This window comes from Sardina pilchardus, chromosome 7 (assembly GCF_963854185.1).
Source record: "Sardina pilchardus chromosome 7, fSarPil1.1, whole genome shotgun sequence".
NCBI classification, from domain to species: Eukaryota; Metazoa; Chordata; class Actinopteri; order Clupeiformes; family Clupeidae; genus Sardina; species Sardina pilchardus.
In genome coordinates, this window is record NC_085000.1 from 8406106 (window position 1) to 8423996 (window position 17891).

The 17891-nt window shown below is 43.3% G+C and overlaps 2 protein-coding genes across 4 annotated transcripts in view; both read right to left on the minus strand.

Moving 5' to 3' along the window:
• The window catches only part of bcl2l1 (BCL2 like 1), a 24927-nt gene extending 18995 nt beyond the window's left edge, over positions 1-5932 (minus strand). The window contains exons 1-2 of one of the 3 annotated variants that reach the window (XM_062540593.1): positions 5781-5932; positions 1934-2764 (exon numbers count right to left, since the gene is read on the minus strand). In XM_062540593.1, coding sequence (XP_062396577.1) covers positions 1934-2524 — 591 coding nt within the window. In that variant the 5' untranslated portion in view covers positions 2525-2764; positions 5781-5932. Of the gene's footprint in view, positions 1-1933; positions 2765-4226; positions 4552-5257; positions 5407-5780 lie in introns of those variants that run through there. The other 2 variants (XM_062540591.1, XM_062540592.1) reach the window with 2 other exon arrangements.
• A 454-nt stretch (positions 5933-6386) lies between these two features.
• arfgef2 (ADP-ribosylation factor guanine nucleotide-exchange factor 2 (brefeldin A-inhibited)) overlaps positions 6387-17891 on the minus strand; it is a 30527-nt gene continuing 19022 nt past the window's right edge. The window contains exons 27-39 of the mRNA XM_062540595.1: positions 17504-17676; positions 16723-16883; positions 15884-16014; positions 15538-15667; positions 15212-15347; positions 14628-14766; positions 12739-12796; positions 12325-12439; positions 11939-12078; positions 11329-11500; positions 10845-10983; positions 9587-9704; positions 6387-8454 (exon numbers count right to left, since the gene is read on the minus strand). Coding sequence (XP_062396579.1) covers positions 8287-8454; positions 9587-9704; positions 10845-10983; positions 11329-11500; positions 11939-12078; positions 12325-12439; positions 12739-12796; positions 14628-14766; positions 15212-15347; positions 15538-15667; positions 15884-16014; positions 16723-16883; positions 17504-17676 — 1780 coding nt within the window. The 3' untranslated portion in view covers positions 6387-8286. The remainder of the gene's footprint in view (positions 8455-9586; positions 9705-10844; positions 10984-11328; positions 11501-11938; positions 12079-12324; positions 12440-12738; positions 12797-14627; positions 14767-15211; positions 15348-15537; positions 15668-15883; positions 16015-16722; positions 16884-17503; positions 17677-17891) is intronic.

Sequence of the window (17891 nt, forward strand, 5' to 3'; positions counted from 1 at the left end):
CTGGAGATAAGAGCGAGCGCACAGGGCAGAGTGGGCGATGTGGCAGCTGCGGGACTTTTGCTCGCCGCCACACCACATCATGGAAAGGGATGTTTGACTGACCCATATCACACTGATCCTAAATCATTAGCTACACAATGGAAGGTATGTGTGTGTGTGTGTGTATGTGTGTGTATGTGTGTGTGTGTGTGTGTGTGTGTGACAAAGGCAGATAACCTAGGTAAAGACCTGATTAACGTACCAGCTGAAGAGGCATACAATGATCTGAAAAGCTTTTGTCTTGAAAACTGACACACCAAAAGACCACAGATCTCTCTCTCTCTCTCTCTCTCTGTAAAGTACACACACAGAAGGAAATGACATCAGCGACACACAACACTCACACACAATCCATACTTCGCCTTTTCCCCCCCTGTGAAACCCACAAGGGGAACTGAAATTGCAGTGGTCAAGACAGGGTAACACGCCATTCATGGCTGCTGCACTGCACTCAGCTCATTCAGACATTTCAACTCACAACATGTCCAGCATCAACACAACACACACACCTTCCAAACTACAGACCATTAACTCCCCAAGGAGGAAGCGCTCTTTAGTATCAATGACTCCAGAGGTACAAATGTGACTGACCTTTATTTTGATGATATGACATACAGTAATGAGAAGGTTTGTGCATATGTGTGAAAACTTAATTCTTTGTATAAATAGACAGTGATGGGAGTGATGCGTCAGCCTTGCACATCACTGTGCTACAGATAAAAAAAGAAGTCACATTCTAATGACATCAGGTTGCGAGGGAAGAGCACCACCAGCGCAAACAAACAAGAGCCTGGTGTGCTTACAAAACACTTTGTATTCAAGCCTCTCTCCCTCTAAAAAAATCCATTTCAGCTCCACAAACAGTGGCAGTAAGCTTAACTATCCAAATAGACAGCAGCCAACATCCCACCCAATCACCTCTCAGTGTCGATATGACCTTTCCAATAAGATGCTGACTCTGACATATACTGCCTACTGCACACCATTCCAAACCTACCTACACGCCACAACTGAGACACATTCACCCACTCACCCAGCTGCCCCACCACAAAGGGAAACAGCTGACCCGATGGAGTGCACCTCCATAACAGCCCTCCTCCATCCCTTCTAGCTACCCTACAAAAGAACAGTAGTACTGACACAAAGTGGACAAAGCCTCTATCACATGACCCTACAGAGAGAGCATAGCTTTCATCTACAGGCCAGCTGACCAGAAGGGAAAAAAGCAAAACAAAATGGAAAGAAAAAGAAGGGAGGGAAAAAAGAGAAGAAAACAACAGTCACATTGAAAACAAAGAGACAAAGAGATCGGGACAATCTGATCACGAACACACACACACACACACACACATCGAGCAGCTCATTACACTAATCCAGCTGTTACAGTGACAACACTCGATGAGGCTGATCAATGTCCCACTTGTCTTTGTTTTGGTATAATTCTCATTTTATCTAAGTGACCTTTCACCCCTACTGATGCTTGCCAACTCAACCCCAAAGTATCTAAATAATCAGAGAGTTAAATCAACAGCATAAGATTTAATTACACCCTAACTAAAAGGCATGCAAAAATCAATCACCCAATCAATCATCCACAGAATTGACTGATTGAGTCACTGAGTCAAGCCAAAATAACCCTGGGTACAAACGTAATGTCCTACTGGACATAGATGAGGAAAGATGGGCTGACGTCAACATGACCCCAAATCTGGTCCCGACACCAGCTGCCGTGGTGTCTTTTCAAGTCTGACTCAAGTCTAAAGTCTCTCTATCCCAATTTCAGCCCCATGGACACATCTTTGAACAGAACTGACAGAAATCCTCTGACCTCACTGCAAAGCTGTAACAGACAGAAAAGGGAGTTAGGCATCAGACAGTGGGCAAGGACACTTACCCATCCGCCTTGGCTCTGGATCCAGGGCTGGATGTGCTCGTCCAGGTAGACGGTCATCCAGTCGGCGATGCGTCCCACCAGAGAGCTCATCTCCTTCTCCACGCATTCCACGCACAGCGCTCCACCGAAGGCAAACAGGCCCACTACGCGGCCCCAGTTGACGCCGTCCCGGAACACCTCGTCCATGACGCTCTCGAAGCTCTGGTAGGCGGTGGCTGGCGTGATATGCAGTTGCGAGGAGAGGTCGCTGAACGCCCGCGAGTAGCGCAGCTCGAACTCGTTTGCCGAGTCCCTCAGAGCCTCTTTGACGGCGTCCGGACTGGCCGAGGAGGCTGTCGGTGACCGTGGGGGTGTGGGCGTGCCCCCCTGTGCGCTCGTTCCGTTGGCAGAGCCGTTGGGCAGAGGGGTCGTTGTTGTCGTGGTAACCGCTGCCGCCTCCATCCCTGGCTCGCTCTCCCCATCCATCTGCCCCCCCTCAGTCCGACCCGTGCCGTCTGTGAGACCGATGCAGCTAATGGGATAGTTCCTCTGGGACAATTTGTACTGTATATAATACACCACCAGGTCTCTGTTGCTGTAAGACGCAGTCATAGTTGCCTCTTCAAATGGACTTATTACAACTTTAAATGGGTTAACAACCTCCACAGCGGCTGCCCGTTGTCCAACCCTCTGAGCTTTCTCCACCTGTCTGTGGCTTCAGGCGTCCCAAGCTGTTTGCGCTGGCATCAAGGAGCAAAAACAAGGGGGACTGTCGACGATCCTCATTGGCGTCTTCTCTTTGTTGCCCCAAATGAAGCAAACACAACCAGGGCTGCAGCACTGGTTTATAACCTGAGCAGGAGACAGAAAGACGTTAAGACCTCAGTTGGACATTGGCTATCCTTTAATTCCTTTCCTAGCAGGCTACACCCAGTGGGCTAGGTAAGGGAAGATATAAATCTGACAGAGGTGGGGTGGAGGGGTGCTGCGAAACAGAAGTCTTTGGAGTCTCCGCCTTGAAGGGGGGGGGAGTCTGGGCGGGCGCTGGAGCTAAGGAGCATATGGTAGCGCCATCACCTGCTGCCCCTACACACAAGGACTATATTTCTCTCCCAGCAAAAACACAAGAAAGAAGTCCAGTCTCCATTGACCTTGACACGAGTGAATTTTAAACAGCTAGGGTGTTCGCAGGGACTGCGTGGATAGAATTCTGATGGCCATATCTGATCTCGACTGCATCATGGACAATCTAGTGATACAGAGTATTAAAGACACAGATCATTCAGTGTATTTTCCCCAAGAGGGCAATTAGAGACACACATATTCAACACAATCACAGCAGAACTAACTTAGTTTCTTGGTTTCACGTGGATGTATAAATACACAACATACAGAAGATTGAGCTGTTTACATGTTTATAATCCAGCAACATTCCATTCTTCGTCCGCGAAAACATCGACTCGCTGAGACTCTTTCAAAACGCACATGGGTCTACATCGCGTGGCGGGAGGTAGATTAGGGCACTGACTGGCCGTGCATAGAAATTAAAGCGCTGACAAACACGTGAGAACCGTGTGGTCAAGCCCACTCGCGCACCTCGCCCACAAAAGCGTCAGCGTGCATCCCTAACCTTCTTTATGGTGATTATGACATTTGCCATAGGTTGTTATCGATGGTTATCAGAGGGGCGGTGTTTGACATGAAAAATAAATAATTTACGACGTGACTAGGTACTCACTGCAGCATTTGCATATGATCCACGTCTTCACGTATCGGAGAAAGGCTACGTTGGCTAGCAAGCATAGGGCAAAACGATTTTTAACATTTCAAATACAATCTTCACTTCATAAAATAACAACGAAATACTAATGCTGTGCTCCATACAGTTGTTAAGCAAGCCATATTGGGATCGGAATCGGGCACTATTTGGAGATGTTACAGTTGTTTACATTGGACCAACGCATGGCTCCATGAACACAACGTGCGACATAGGGGCCAGTGCCTTTCATACCTCTACATTAAGTCCAGCCAACATGTTCATATCGTTCTTGTAATAACATCATGATTAGTGTGTAATTACTGTTCACATTATGCCTGAAGTTAAGATAGACATCAATAACTTCTTAGAATAGCAGTGTGACGAATTGATTACGGATCAATCAGGTAGTAAAGTTAACAAAAAAGCTTTGCTCGAAGAGGGTGTACTACATATTACAACTTAGTTAGACCACGAGGTGGGCATGTCAACACCCCTAACTGACCGCCTGCCTAAGAAAATAACATACGAAATGTCGTTAACGTTAAATCTTCTTACCAAATTAAAACTCTAGGCGATATTTCATTCTCTGCCCGCTCTTGATGTCAGTGGACAGAGTCGTTGGTATTTTGCTTATTACCAGTGAACTATCTGCGTACATATTGAAGTGTGAGTATATACCAGAGGTTCCAGGAACCTCCTCCGGCCCTACCTCCCCTCTCTCCGATAGGATAGGCCAATAATAAACGTCGCTGGCTTAGAGCCCAGCCTACAACCATTACGTAACAAGAAGTGTCCATCCCTTTCATGTAAAACAGACGCCTAGTTGAGTTTTTTTCCAGGCAAACCGAGCTGTCATGTCTTGGATCCATTCTAACATAATGTTATAATAGACTTCTACTTACCGATGTACGACTTGGAGTGCCACATACAACAAATAAATAGAAACGGCGGTCACAGAACTGAACCCAACATCATATCACGAACATCTCAACTATTAACGTACATCCTGATAAGCCCAGCTATTGCTATAGCCAGCTGCAGCGTATATAGCCACCTGAATAAATGTTGGAAGTATTTTCAACCCATTGCAATTTTCCAATCCCTTCACAGAAGATTAAGCACATTCTCTTCATCAAAAAGTGACATATAAAGAAAGCCACCCTGCTTCCCCTCTGACACGTAGCTAACGTTAATTCACGTAACGTTAAGGCTAGCTGTTTCTGAACGTAAATACCCACTAAAGAGACTAACATTAAAGTTTCAAAAACTTAAAACCAAAAAATGTGCTTAAAACTCGATAGCACTTGAAGTCATTGTTTATATACGACTCGCTTATAAGGAAACCACATAGCTAACCATATATCGTTAGTTCTCGTCAATCCGTGTTATCCAAGAGTACATTTCCTGTGCAATCCTAGCCATCTACGTCAGTTTCTCCCATTAGCTGGCCCGGATCACTGAAATGGCCTTACCGCAGCTTGCCATTTCGTAATAATTGTGGTCCTAAAACTAAATAAAATCATACAATAACCGTTAAAATAGTCATTTCCATCGTCTAGACCACAAGCTAACTTGGCTTCACTTACTCAGTATGTTCCGGGGAGGAAATCCCTGATTTGCAACATGATTTGTCTTTCGGTGTCCCTGTTTCCAGTCGGGATGAGATAAAATCCGACATTTCTAGTGCAGCAGTGGCAAGGCAAACGAATACAGTAACGTAAACCCAGTTCTACAGCATTGGTTATCCAGACAGGCATACGGATGTTCCGCCCTCAGCTCAGTGTGAATGACGCTTACTACAACCAACAGAAGACGCTAACGTTAGCGAGGCACACATAAACCTTGCAGGCAGTCTTAACACTGCTGTTGGATAGTTATCAATTTATAATAATATTTTCTACAGGTTAATTCACGTAACGCGCCATTTGCGTTTTCCGGCCACCGTATAACATATATTTCCCGGTCTCTTGCACACACTTTCGCCAGATAATATAAGCTAACACTGGCTAGCTTTCTCTCTGGTTTCCACTGACTATTTGCTAGTATGAATAGCGCTCAAAAATTAGGCAAAGATTGACTGACACAATATTCAACGTAAATTAGACTTACCGGTCTGCTACCCCGTTCCACAGTAAAGGTGTACGAAAAAGTGCCATCTTTAAAAGCCTTTGCTGTTATCTGTGTGAGACCACAATTTAAGCTAACGTGGCAGTTAGTTAGCCATCACTACACAAGTAAAGAATCCCCAAAACAAAGAATTTGGACGCTCTATGGTAACCTTTGTTACCCTGATATTGCTTGGCGTACATTCCATGCGTTTATTACATGGCAGCGCCACGCTGTGGTTCTCATCTCGGTGTCTTGAGTATTTCAAACAAATGAATACCATCTCTTCATCGTGACATTATCAACTGTAGACGATGTAAGAAAGAATTCTGACAATTATTGACGAGATTATTTTTTATAAAATGTGCCCAAAATTCCTTATACTGTATCCTTGAAAACAAAAATGTATGCTAAATACCATAACGATAGCTCTTTCAAAGATTGTCTTTGATGAGCTTAACACATTGGTAAACGGGCTTATAAAAGTCAATGCCGATTCGTTAAGTCTATTTAACAGTAAGATTCTGGTTCATCAAGGCAAACAGCAAAATGCATTTCACAACAAATTAATGTAACCCTTTTGACAGATCAGGCTAATCGTCAGCACAGTTGGATCAGAGTTGAAACTTTATTGGTTACTTCACCAAATGCTTGGAAGATTACGTCACAATATGTATAGTATCGCATTTATTTTTTTTCTATATTACATGAAAACTTTACAGTTTGTATTTCTTCATATACTATATATATATTTATATATATATTTATATTCCCCTTGACCAGGGAAGGAAAAGTAGACATCCATACTTTTTAAGGGAAGGAATGCTTCTCAGAAAATATTTAAATGCACTTCAAAGAATTAAATACATCCTCTTAAAAAAAAACACATCAGGGGCTTACATTGTACAGGATAACATGAAGGCTCAATACTGATGGTTTCAGGTTTCACTTGTAATTGATATTTACTGCATACAGTGAACAAGCACTTTATAGTCCTTCTTGTTCACCATTGGGCATAACAACAGGCGAGTTTGTTGGCATTCCTTTTCATTCAGCCATTGCAGCACAATCATCATAGGAGGAATAACAAAAGGCATAAATAGAAACAATTTGTAAAGTACAAAAGTCTTCATAGGTGCCATGACCTGATAATTCAATCAAAGTGAACTTCACTCTCTGAAATTAATTCCATTCTGAGGCAACTTTAGAAATGCCATAATGGTTTAAAACATCCTCGTATGTCTATAATGTTGAAATCAAGGAGAGGAGGAATGTAAAGAGCAGAATTAAAACATGAAATAAAAATAAAATAAAAATAAATTGAAGAAATAAGAAATCATGAGGATTTGAAGTCTGCAAATGTGTCAGCTCTCACCAGCTGTGTGTGTGTGTGTGTGTGTGTGTGTGTGTGTGTGTGTGTGTGTGTGTGTGTGTGTGTGTGAGAGAGAGAGAATTTGTCTGACTAGTGAGAGTTAAGAAGATGTTTAGCAGTCATAGCTTCCTTACTTTGTCTGACAAATGTAGATGTTTACTGATTCAGGGGGTGGGGTAATTCTAAGCCTCCTCTGGATACTAAACAAGAGAATTATACAGTCAGTGATGATGAAGACCATCTATTAAACCATTTCATATTGATCAGCCCAAAGGGAGCCATTTTGTTCTAACATTTGTTGATATCAATTCCAGGCACACAGCTTGTTTAACAAACCAACAAGATGATATGGTATTTTGTAGTTGCTTTTCCCACCACTATTTGATTTCCTTGTTTGCTCAGTCTTAAAAGCATAGAAACAATCATTGACGGAAAATATATACACATAAACAAACAAAAGAACAAACAGAAAAAACAACAAACAAACAAAAAACCCAGGATACATGACTGTAATAAATTATTATTGTTATAACATTTCTCTGTCTTTCAGGAACATCTCGACACAGGATTATGTGCACAGCCAACAAAGAGTAGAGAGCAGAGCTCTGCAGTGTCGCAGTGTCACAGTGCTCCTCTCCTCTCCTCTCCCACAACATTAGAGGGTCAGAGGGCCCGGATGCCAATGACGGCTTTTAGAGTAGCCTCCACTTTCCCCCCGAAAGAAGAAGGAAAAAAAAAAAAACCTCCAAAAGCCCGGAGTCAACAATCTCTTCCCAGGACCCATGCATAGTCTTTTTACTCAAACCTGGGAGAGGGCAGGGGTTGTGCTTGCTATGTCCCTTTCTTTCTCTTTCACACTCACTGACACACACTCACTGACACACACACACTGACACACACACACTGACACACACACACTGACACACACTCAATGACACACACTCAATGACACACACTCACTGACACACACTCACTGACACACACACACAGGCGCGCGCACACACACAAAACGCGCACAGGCACACGCATGCACACACACGCGCACACCCTTGGAAATTCAACCCTGGGTCCCCACCACTGCCCCATCTGAGAGTTTCCATCTGGGTCCTTCTGACCCAGCCTCCTGCGGTGCTGGGCTCAGGGTGCAGGCTGCAGGGTGGTGGAGCAGGCCTCTGGGGCGGCGATGTGGAAGACGGAGCCGATGCGGAGGAAGAAGCGGCGCAGCACGGCACGTAGCTCGGGAATCAGATCAAACTGCATCATCTCACACAGGTGGGGGTAGTAACAGGACGCGTGCGGTTTGAACTGATGGAGGAGAGAAGAGATTTGGAGTTAATCATCTGTTAGGGATAATGTAAGAGGGCATTCTCAACGACACAGCCACCACCCAGTGGTCTAAGACTTAAGAGTAAGAGTAAAACAAAACAAAACAAAAAAACAGAAAAACTTTTGACATTTAAAGTGCTTTACATTTTACCCTCACATTTGCCCAACAAATAACTACTACTGGAGGCCTTATATCTGGCCTTTTGGGAGCAATCAACACTTTGCTGAATCTCCTTATGAAGCGAGGAAAAGCAGAACTCACTGGAACTACTAAAACCAATTCTAGTTTCAAGTTAAGTCTAGTTAGTAAGCTACTAAGTTTCAACAGCAAGATCTAGAGCAAGGGCCCGACACAGTCCCTAAGCACTGATAAACATCGGCAGATGATGAATAGATGTTTTCAAATTTCACTGATGGGCAAATTTGTAAAAACACGTATTTGCATATGTGTTTTACAACACACACAGACACCCGTGCTGTAAGGATCTCCGGAAGCAGGCTATGGAGTTTATTTTGTCTTTGCGGTTGCACTATGACATCACTTGCAGGGATTTCTTCCTGCAATTAAATGCAAAAAAACTGAAGCAGGGCTTTCCTCTGGCTAGACCGAGGACAATGAACAAGGCCTACCTAGGAGGACGTAGCTCAAAAGAGCCCGAGGCGGTCACCTTTCTGCCTGCGTAAGGCTGGGATTCTCTTTCAAATAGAAAAGGTCAGCGCTCAAATCGTTGATTTATCAGCCGCCTACATCCTGTTTGAAGACTAAACACGAGTACGACGAGGAAGCAAGTTAAATGAGGGGTTCTCCTCAGCGGAGCGTATACTTCACAAGGCCAACCACCATTTCCCTGTGTGTAATGGCACGTATGCAAACGTGGGGGTAGGATTCCTTTGTAAACTGACGTGAGTGGTGAGTTAACAATAATTTTGGGGGAAAATGGGAGCATGGTAACGTTATACTCACTATTATTTGATCTGTTTTGTCTTTGTATTTTATCTGCACTGCATTATAAGAATGATGTGATCACCAGTGTCATAATGTAAAACAACAGAAATGGATAATCACCAAAAATGTACATGCACGTATGGATTTAGGTGTGTGTTTTCTCACCTTATCGTCAGGTAGTCGGAGTGTCCTAGTGAGCATCAGAAGCAGCAAGCTGGTCCAGGCCTCTCTGTGACTCTCTGAGGTCAGGCTAATGAAGTAGCCTAGGGCTTCACTGCCGACACTACAAACACACACACATACAGTGTGGAGCACAAGTATTTGATACCATGCTAAAACAGGAATATAAAATCATCATTTGACAATTGATCCTAATGCCTTAATTAAAAAAAATGAGTAAAAATCAAACCGCCAAGGACACCAATTTTCTTTGTGATTGAAGAATGTATCGTAAATAAATAAATGTTTTCCTTAAATGCTAAGGGAAGGAAGTATTTGAACCCCTATGTAACCCTATACATAGGGTTAACATAGGGGCAGGCACATTTTTATTTTTAAAGGCCAGCTATTTCATGGATCCAGGATATTATGCATCCTGATAAAGTTCCCTTGGCCTTTGGAATTAAAATAGCCCCACAACATCACATACCGTTCAACATAGCTAAAGATTGGCATGGTGCTTCTCCCAGTTGGCCTATTAGCCTGTTTGATTTGCATTGAGCTCAATGAGCATCAAACAGGCTAATAGGCCTACTGGAAAAAGCACCATGCCAATCTCTAACTATGGTGAAGGGTATGTGATGATGTGGGGCTATTTTAATTCCAAAGGCCAAGAGAACTTTATCAGGGTGCATAATATCCTGGATCCATGAAATAGCTGGCCTTAAAAAATGTAAATCTGCCTGCCCCTATGTTAACCCTATGTGTTAAAATTCCCATAGGGTTACATAGGGGTTCAAATACTTCCTTCCCCCTAGCATTTAGGAAGAACATTTATTTATTTACGACACATTCTTCAATCACAAAGCAAATTGGTGTACTTAGCGGTTTTATTTTTACTCATTTTTTGAATTAAGACATTAAGATCAATTGTCAAATGATGATTTTCTATTCCTCTTTTTAGGCAACTTTAGCATGGTATCAAATACTTGTGCTCCTCACTGTACACACACTTTACTCAGCTAAACCATGGCGTATCATATCAAAACAACAGTGATTCCTGACACATGGCCATTAACATGCAAAATAGGGCCATTAAATATATTTCATGAGCTTTCAAATATCAGGCCTGTAGCTAGTCCTTTTTCAGCACATTTGATAAAGCACATTCAGGTCAAAAGCCTGCCTTTAACGCCTCATTATGTGATTTCCTTCCTTCTTCTTTGGCCATAAAAAGTGAAGTTATAAAAAAAATTGAACTCACAGCAATAAGCGGGTCTGGATGTCTGGCCAGGAATCTTTTAGCTTCTGGTCGGAGTACATACGGAAGAGGATCCGTAGGCAGCAGGCCAGACTGCTGGTCTCCTGCTTCAGCAGGTTGGGCTTCGACTTGCCCTTAAATCCTGTAAGAGTAAACGTTAAATCATTAGAGATTGTAATCGCCCTTAAATCCTGTAAGACTAAACCGTTAAATCATTAGATATTGTAATAATAATAATAATAATAAAAAAAGCTCTGAGAATCGTGAAGCTCAGCTTTCTTTGGCTCTACTGCTAAGTTAAGCAAACAAGTTAGCCTACTAGCATACTGTAGCAGTTAAACGAAGAACCTCTCATAGACCAAGGTGCAAACACCCCCACAACTAAGGGTTCATTATGGATGAGGGTGGACAATGGTAAAGGTAATAATGGAATAATGAATTTTGGTGAATGGTGAATGAAACGTAAATACATTTGGATCTGACATACCTGCCCTCCAGAGTGCCGTCCTCTGCTCGTTGTTGGAGTTGAAGTCTCGGGCGAAGGTGTGCGACTCCAGCAGGCAGTCGAGGAGTTTGAACAGATGCTGTGAGGCCATGTGCTTGTACATGCCCTGATCTGCCTCCGCCAACAGCTCTTCGGACTCCTCAAGCACATCCCTCTGTTTGGGTAGGAGATGGCATCAGCCATGAGTTTACACCATCGACTTCACTATACCCAAAGCAGTGACTTTGTTCTGTTTTGTCCCACTGCTACATCTACTTGATTTGATTTGGTATGGAACAACATACTCGGATACTAAAAATAAGAGCAATGCTCAATGTTGTTTGTATTAAAAGACTAGAGTGATGCTAAGCAACAATGAAGTGGCCGCATCTCTATGGGACTAACTTGAGTAAAGCAAAGAAAAAAAAGAAGACAATAATGAAATAAAAGGAAGCAAAACAAAATGAATCATGTAATGCAATCCATCTTTTTGGATCAGTAATGAGTATAGCACAATTTACAATTGACTGTCTCTAAATTCCTAAGTTTTAAGTAAGTATAATGAGAGATGTACTGAATACGCTCAGGTAAAAGACCCTGGCTTGGCACCAACCTGTGCCGCCGCCATGTTCTCAGCATCCTCTTTCTTGCTAGTGGTTGGGTAGAAGACGATGTTGTCGATGGTCTGAATCAACTCCAGCTGCACCACACACTTGATGAGGAGACCAGCAAAGAGCTTCTGGTCGGACACCCCTGCAGGATTCACAGAGGGAAAACACAGATGATGATAGAGATGATATAGAGGTCATGACATGTCACAAGACCAAACTAACATATGGGAAGACCGATGTAAAAGAAAAGCACGGAATGGAAGATGTTCTTAAACATTGCTGACTGAATGATTATTGGGAGATATTATCAAACTTCTCCACGTTTATGGACAGCAGCAGAGCGTGGTCTCAGGGACTCAGGAGAGTGAGGGAGTGGTTGATGGCTTACTGGTGTGAGACTTGCCCTTCCAGGTCTCATCACTGGCGGTGGACATCTGACTCATTCCACGGTCGGAGAGTGTCCTTTCAAAGCTGCACTGGGACAGGGTGTCTACGTCCACATCCTGTGCACGCACACACACACACACACACACACACACACACACACACACACACACACACACACACACACACACACACACACACACACACACACACACACACACACACACACACACACACACACACACACACACACACACACACACACACACACACACACAATCATAAAGAGTCATCAAACCCAGACATCAAGGAATAACAGCCTGTAGGGGGTAATAATGTCAATTTGGGTATGACTGGGCGTGTGTGTGTGTGTGTGTGTGTGTGTGTGTAATGTCTGCTTAAAATGTTGTTCTCTCACCATGTGTTTCCCCTCTCCCACCTCCTCTTCCTGGCCCGCAGGTCTCCATGTCAACAAGCTGGAGGGGAAAGCCGTTTCAAACACTCATAAATTAAACCGAACATAACTGTCAGTTGATGCTGTTTAAACATGCCCTTTGTCAGAAAAAAACCCTCTGTCAAAAAAAACCCTTGCAAAAATTCACTCTTTTCTAAGGATAGTCAGTCAGCAGAAACCTCACTCTCCAAAACTTTCAGAGACATGCTAGTGACTGACAGTCCATGGTCATGGGATTTAGGTACTTTCTAATGTAGGGTGACCAGCCGTCCCCGGTTTCCAGGGACAGTCCCCGGTTTCCGTGACCCGTCCCTGGAAATGTCCCAAGTTTTCTCTGTGACTGACAGACATGAAATTGGAATAAAAAAAAAGAAAGAAAGTAAAAACAGACCAAACGTGTAGTTGCGCACCCTACACACAAGCGCTCAGCTCAAAGCTCAAAGAAGTTATTATGCCCATATTTCTGGTATTTTGATTAATTGAATAGCAGGGCGGTAGAATCTTTACCCTTTACAAGAGACAGTTACAGTACGGGCTCCCTCAATCCATCTATTCATTCATTCATTCATTCATATAGGTGAACCAAAGGAGTTCATGTAAGTGTTATTGTTTATCATCTATATATCATTTAACGTTTAAAGAGGAACTATGCAGGTTGGTGATTTCTTCGTTGTTTTCGCTTTCGCTTTTCGTTTTCGCTCGCTTGCAGGATTCTATGCAGAGCTTCCCCTACAGCTTTAGCGTGTATATTTTACACATAACTCTCCTCAATCGGTCAGTCCGCCTTTTCATGAGCATGATCGCAAGGCTGGAGGCACAAACTTGCAAATGTGTTTTTTTCCGCTCACAGGCGCTAGGGGGAAGCGAGACAGCCATCAATCACTCCGAAATAACCATTCCAATGACTACGAAGCTGATCATTTAAGGCAATTCAATCATTAAGCTAAAAAACTTGCATAGGTCACCTTTAACCTATACTGTATGTGTATGTATGCTCTAGTATCTGTCTGTGCCCATGCATCATTGGCTATGGGAACATTCGAGAGTATTACAAATGAGTTTTGCAAGGTGAACTATGATGGGAAAACTGATTCAACCCTCCAAACCATATATTTTCTGAGAACTTTTGACAAGATTTGGGAAAGAATCTTGAAAAACTGTAGTCTAATACTAATGTCCCCCACTCGAGCGTTAGGCCTACTCAAAAGACTAGTCTTTTAAAAATGTTCCCAAAATCTTGTGAAAAAAAACAAATCTTGTACAGCTGATTTTCAAAGTTACGAATGCTCTTGATCTCAGCTACTTTCAGAGAAGAAAGAGCTTTGTTGATAATTTCCCTTGCAATTTAGGAGAACTAGAGTAAGATAAACTGCTTCATGAGTGGTAAGGGCGGTGTCCCTGTTTTAAGATAAAAACATTACATGTTTTAGAGGTTTTTACGCTTCTGAACTGAAAATGTCAGTTTGTCTCAGAAATCTGGTCACCTTATTCTAATGAGGAGACACAGCAGTCAAAAAAATCTCCTATAGAAATGCATGGGGTTAGTTTGCAATGCCAATATGGCAGTTGTCTACACATATCCCACCCCTTCAGTGGCCAAAAGTCCACATGTGAATACACCATCCAGGTCATGTGTTGTGATCTCGTTGCTGGAGGTTGGTGTCGTGGCATTCTGAGCAAAACAGATGCCCCATAAATGCCCAAAGTACATTGCAATATGGCCGCCGAGTGGAGGGACTTGCCTAAAGGACTTTGATTTAGGTTCCTTGCTAGCATGCCTGCCAATGTGGGACTGACCAGTACACACAACAGAGGTTACACAGACCTGCGTGTAAGTAATGGTAATGTCTTACGCATGGGGGCAGGTGGTCTGGAAGATCTCCAGCATGCAGGTACAGGTGGTGTTCCACACCTCCGGACTAAACTTCTCCCCATTCAGGATCACCAGGTTCTCCAGGCAGTTAGTCCCTGACCGAGCCAGCTGTTCATTATCTGAAGGGGCAAAATGTTCAATAGTTTTACTCTGCAAACAACAGTTCAGTAATCATGCAACCTATACGAAATCCCTCAGATGATGAAAAGGCACAAGCCATGCATTTCCGTGCATTTCGAAAACATTGCGATGTGGAATGCTACAAACAGCTGTGATTGTTTGTGAAAAGGTCTTCTCAACCACTTTTAACCTGTCTCAGACTTTGGTAAAAAACATTTAAAGTATTACAGTTAAAACTGACACGGCCATTATGTTGTAGTTTTGGAGTTAAGAGCAACTTTTAGCCTTAAGCTTCTTTGTGAATAGTCCCAGATGTTCTCAAAAAAATGTTGGAAACTAATTGTGAAACATCCTGATGAGCTCTGAACCACTACCCTGCAAAGTGAAGTCGTGCAAGATGATGTCTCAGGGGATATAGTGCGATAAGTGATGCTTGTGGCCCACCTTGCTTGACACACCACTGTAGCTGCGTGAAGAGATCCTCGAGCAAAATCTCACTGAGCGGCTCGTAGAACTGTGTGAACACGTCACAGATGGCGTACAGGGCATGGTTGCAGGTAGTGGTCATCCACTCAGTCTTCTACAATTACAGAAAGGGATGAAAAGCAATAGTAAGTTGAAGCAAAATTCAGAATAATAACATTTGGCTGCTTTAGAGACACCATAGCAACCCTATGATCCAGAAAGAGTGGCACTTCTGAAGTGAACAAATTGCTCTCACTTCTCACTTCACACTATTCTCCCTGTTTCTATCTGACTGCTAGTCTCACCTCAGTTTGTTGTTCCGGAAGCTTCATATTGTCAAAGATACGGAAGATGATGCGGAAGAGATCGTGCCACCAGTGCTTCTCAAAGGTGATACCGTAGCTTTTCATTATCTCAAACATAACCGTCAGACCCCTGCAACACACACATTCAAACATTCCATATTTATCATTCACATTTTTGCCATAAGTTTCATATTTAAGACATGCATGCCAAACATACAGAGAGAATTTGTATTTGCATTGTGGGTCATACTATTCATACAAACACAGACACACAACTCAGTGATATGAGGGCCAAACTGCCTTCATGAATGCCATGAGGCTGCAGACGTGTGCCGGATTTTCTCACCTCGTCCGCACATCCAGTTTGCAGCGGTTGATGATGCAGGAGAGCTCAAACAGGATGGGAAACCAGCCCCGCACCCACACCCGGTCACCGGGGGCAACGTTCATGTCATCGCTGGTGTACTCCCTCAGAGCCTGTCAAATGTTCACAGGCAAAGGTTTGCACTGTTCATTTGTGTACTTGTGTTCTCGATTTGATAGCCATTTCAGTGTGTACAGTCCAAAAAGAGTGAGAATTTTACGTCACAATTAAATGATGAAAGTATAAACGGTGTAACCATGTTTTGATGTCCTTAAGATATATTCAGCTAACATGCATGATGTACATGAAGGAGCCCTTCATTTGAAAACTTATTTGTCAAATAAGTATCATTCATCTATGGATGAGCTAGCCTGGGTTTTCCCATACTGCCTTGCGCGGTGATTTCAATCCCGCTGCTAAGCCAGTCTGGAAACTAACGCCCAAATGTTCGCCTGATGTTGGCGAACCAATCACAGAACATCCGAGAAGTTTCCGTTGCCCTCTTGCGTCTACATTCGACGCCAAAGGATTTACGGCAGCCCTTAGCGTTGCATACGAACGAGTTGGGTGAGCTATGCGCATTTGATAGACATCCGTGGCGCCCAATGAACGGATCTGGGCATTTTTTCAAATACGAGAAAATTAACGTCTGGTTGCCAGACCACGTCTCATTTGAGAAGTGGGAGGCGTTAGCCAGGCTATGGATGAGCAGTATCCAATCTACTATTTAGCCCTTGGCCAAATCTACTGAACGCTCCCTTATAGACTAATCTAGACAACCAAGGGTCAACGTTTCACAGTGGTACTGCTGCAGTGCTGACCTGTGGTCGGTCTGACACGTATTTGGCGCAGTGGCGGATGAGGCGAATGGCCTCCATGCTGGTGTCCGGAAATGCCGCGTTGCACACAAACTCCGACAGACACTTCACCGCATCCTGGAAAGAGTCGATGGCCGCAGCAAAGTGCTGCTGGAAGGTGTTTGCTGAGAAAAGAGGAAGAACATCACAAAAGAGAGCGTGAGAAAGAGAGAGTGTGAAAGAGAGTGAGAGAAAACGGTGATGACAACAACATTTCCCACCACTTAATTGTCAAGGCAAGATTTGCAAATCAAATATGAAATATACATTACAAATGAGAATCAATCAAATAATGGGCCGTAATTTAAATGCCAGGCGGAGTGCCAAGTAATTCAAAAAGAAACGTGTCTTGTGCATGAGCTAGAGCGATCATGTGGCATATGGAGTTGACCCACCAACGTTACATTATGCGTCAATATTAAATTAGCTTCTGTTAGATTTCAATTATGCAATGCCTCACTTGCTCCATTTTAGTTTCTAGATTCTGTGTCTATTTATTTGCAAATGAACATATTGTATTTATTCTTATACTGTACATAGCCTTATTCTACTGCCCTTCATTCTATTCTTACTGCTGTTTTTATTATGTTTATGTTTTGTTTGAGTGTTGTACTTTGAGAGTCAAATTCCTTGTTTGTTTACGCAATCCTGGCCAATAAAACTGGCAACCTTCTTCATGTGCATTTCTATATGCATGAACCACACTGAACGGTCAGGGCTTTATATCTCCAAGGGGATTACTTACTGACGATGTGTCCGGTGGTCTGGAAGGCGAGCTCCACGATGGTTTCGTCGTGGTCGGAGGCAGCCTGATGGAACACGGAGAAGATGTTCTTCCAGCCAGATCGGATGTTGGCGGCCTGAGAGTTCACCATCTGTGCCACGCAGCGGATCACCATGTCTCTTATAGTGGGAGACCTGAGAGAGAAGGGCACAGAGTCAACAGGGCACAGAGTCACGGCCAGCTCAGACAAGGGTCCACTTCATCCTGGAACTTTTAATGCCACGGTCAAATCTAATGTTATTACATGTTGTAAGTCGCTTTGGATAAAAAAGTCTGCCAAAAAACCTTAATCATTTCCTCATCACATTCGCAGGGAACCTCCACTATATGTTCTCTCCATCTAGGAGTT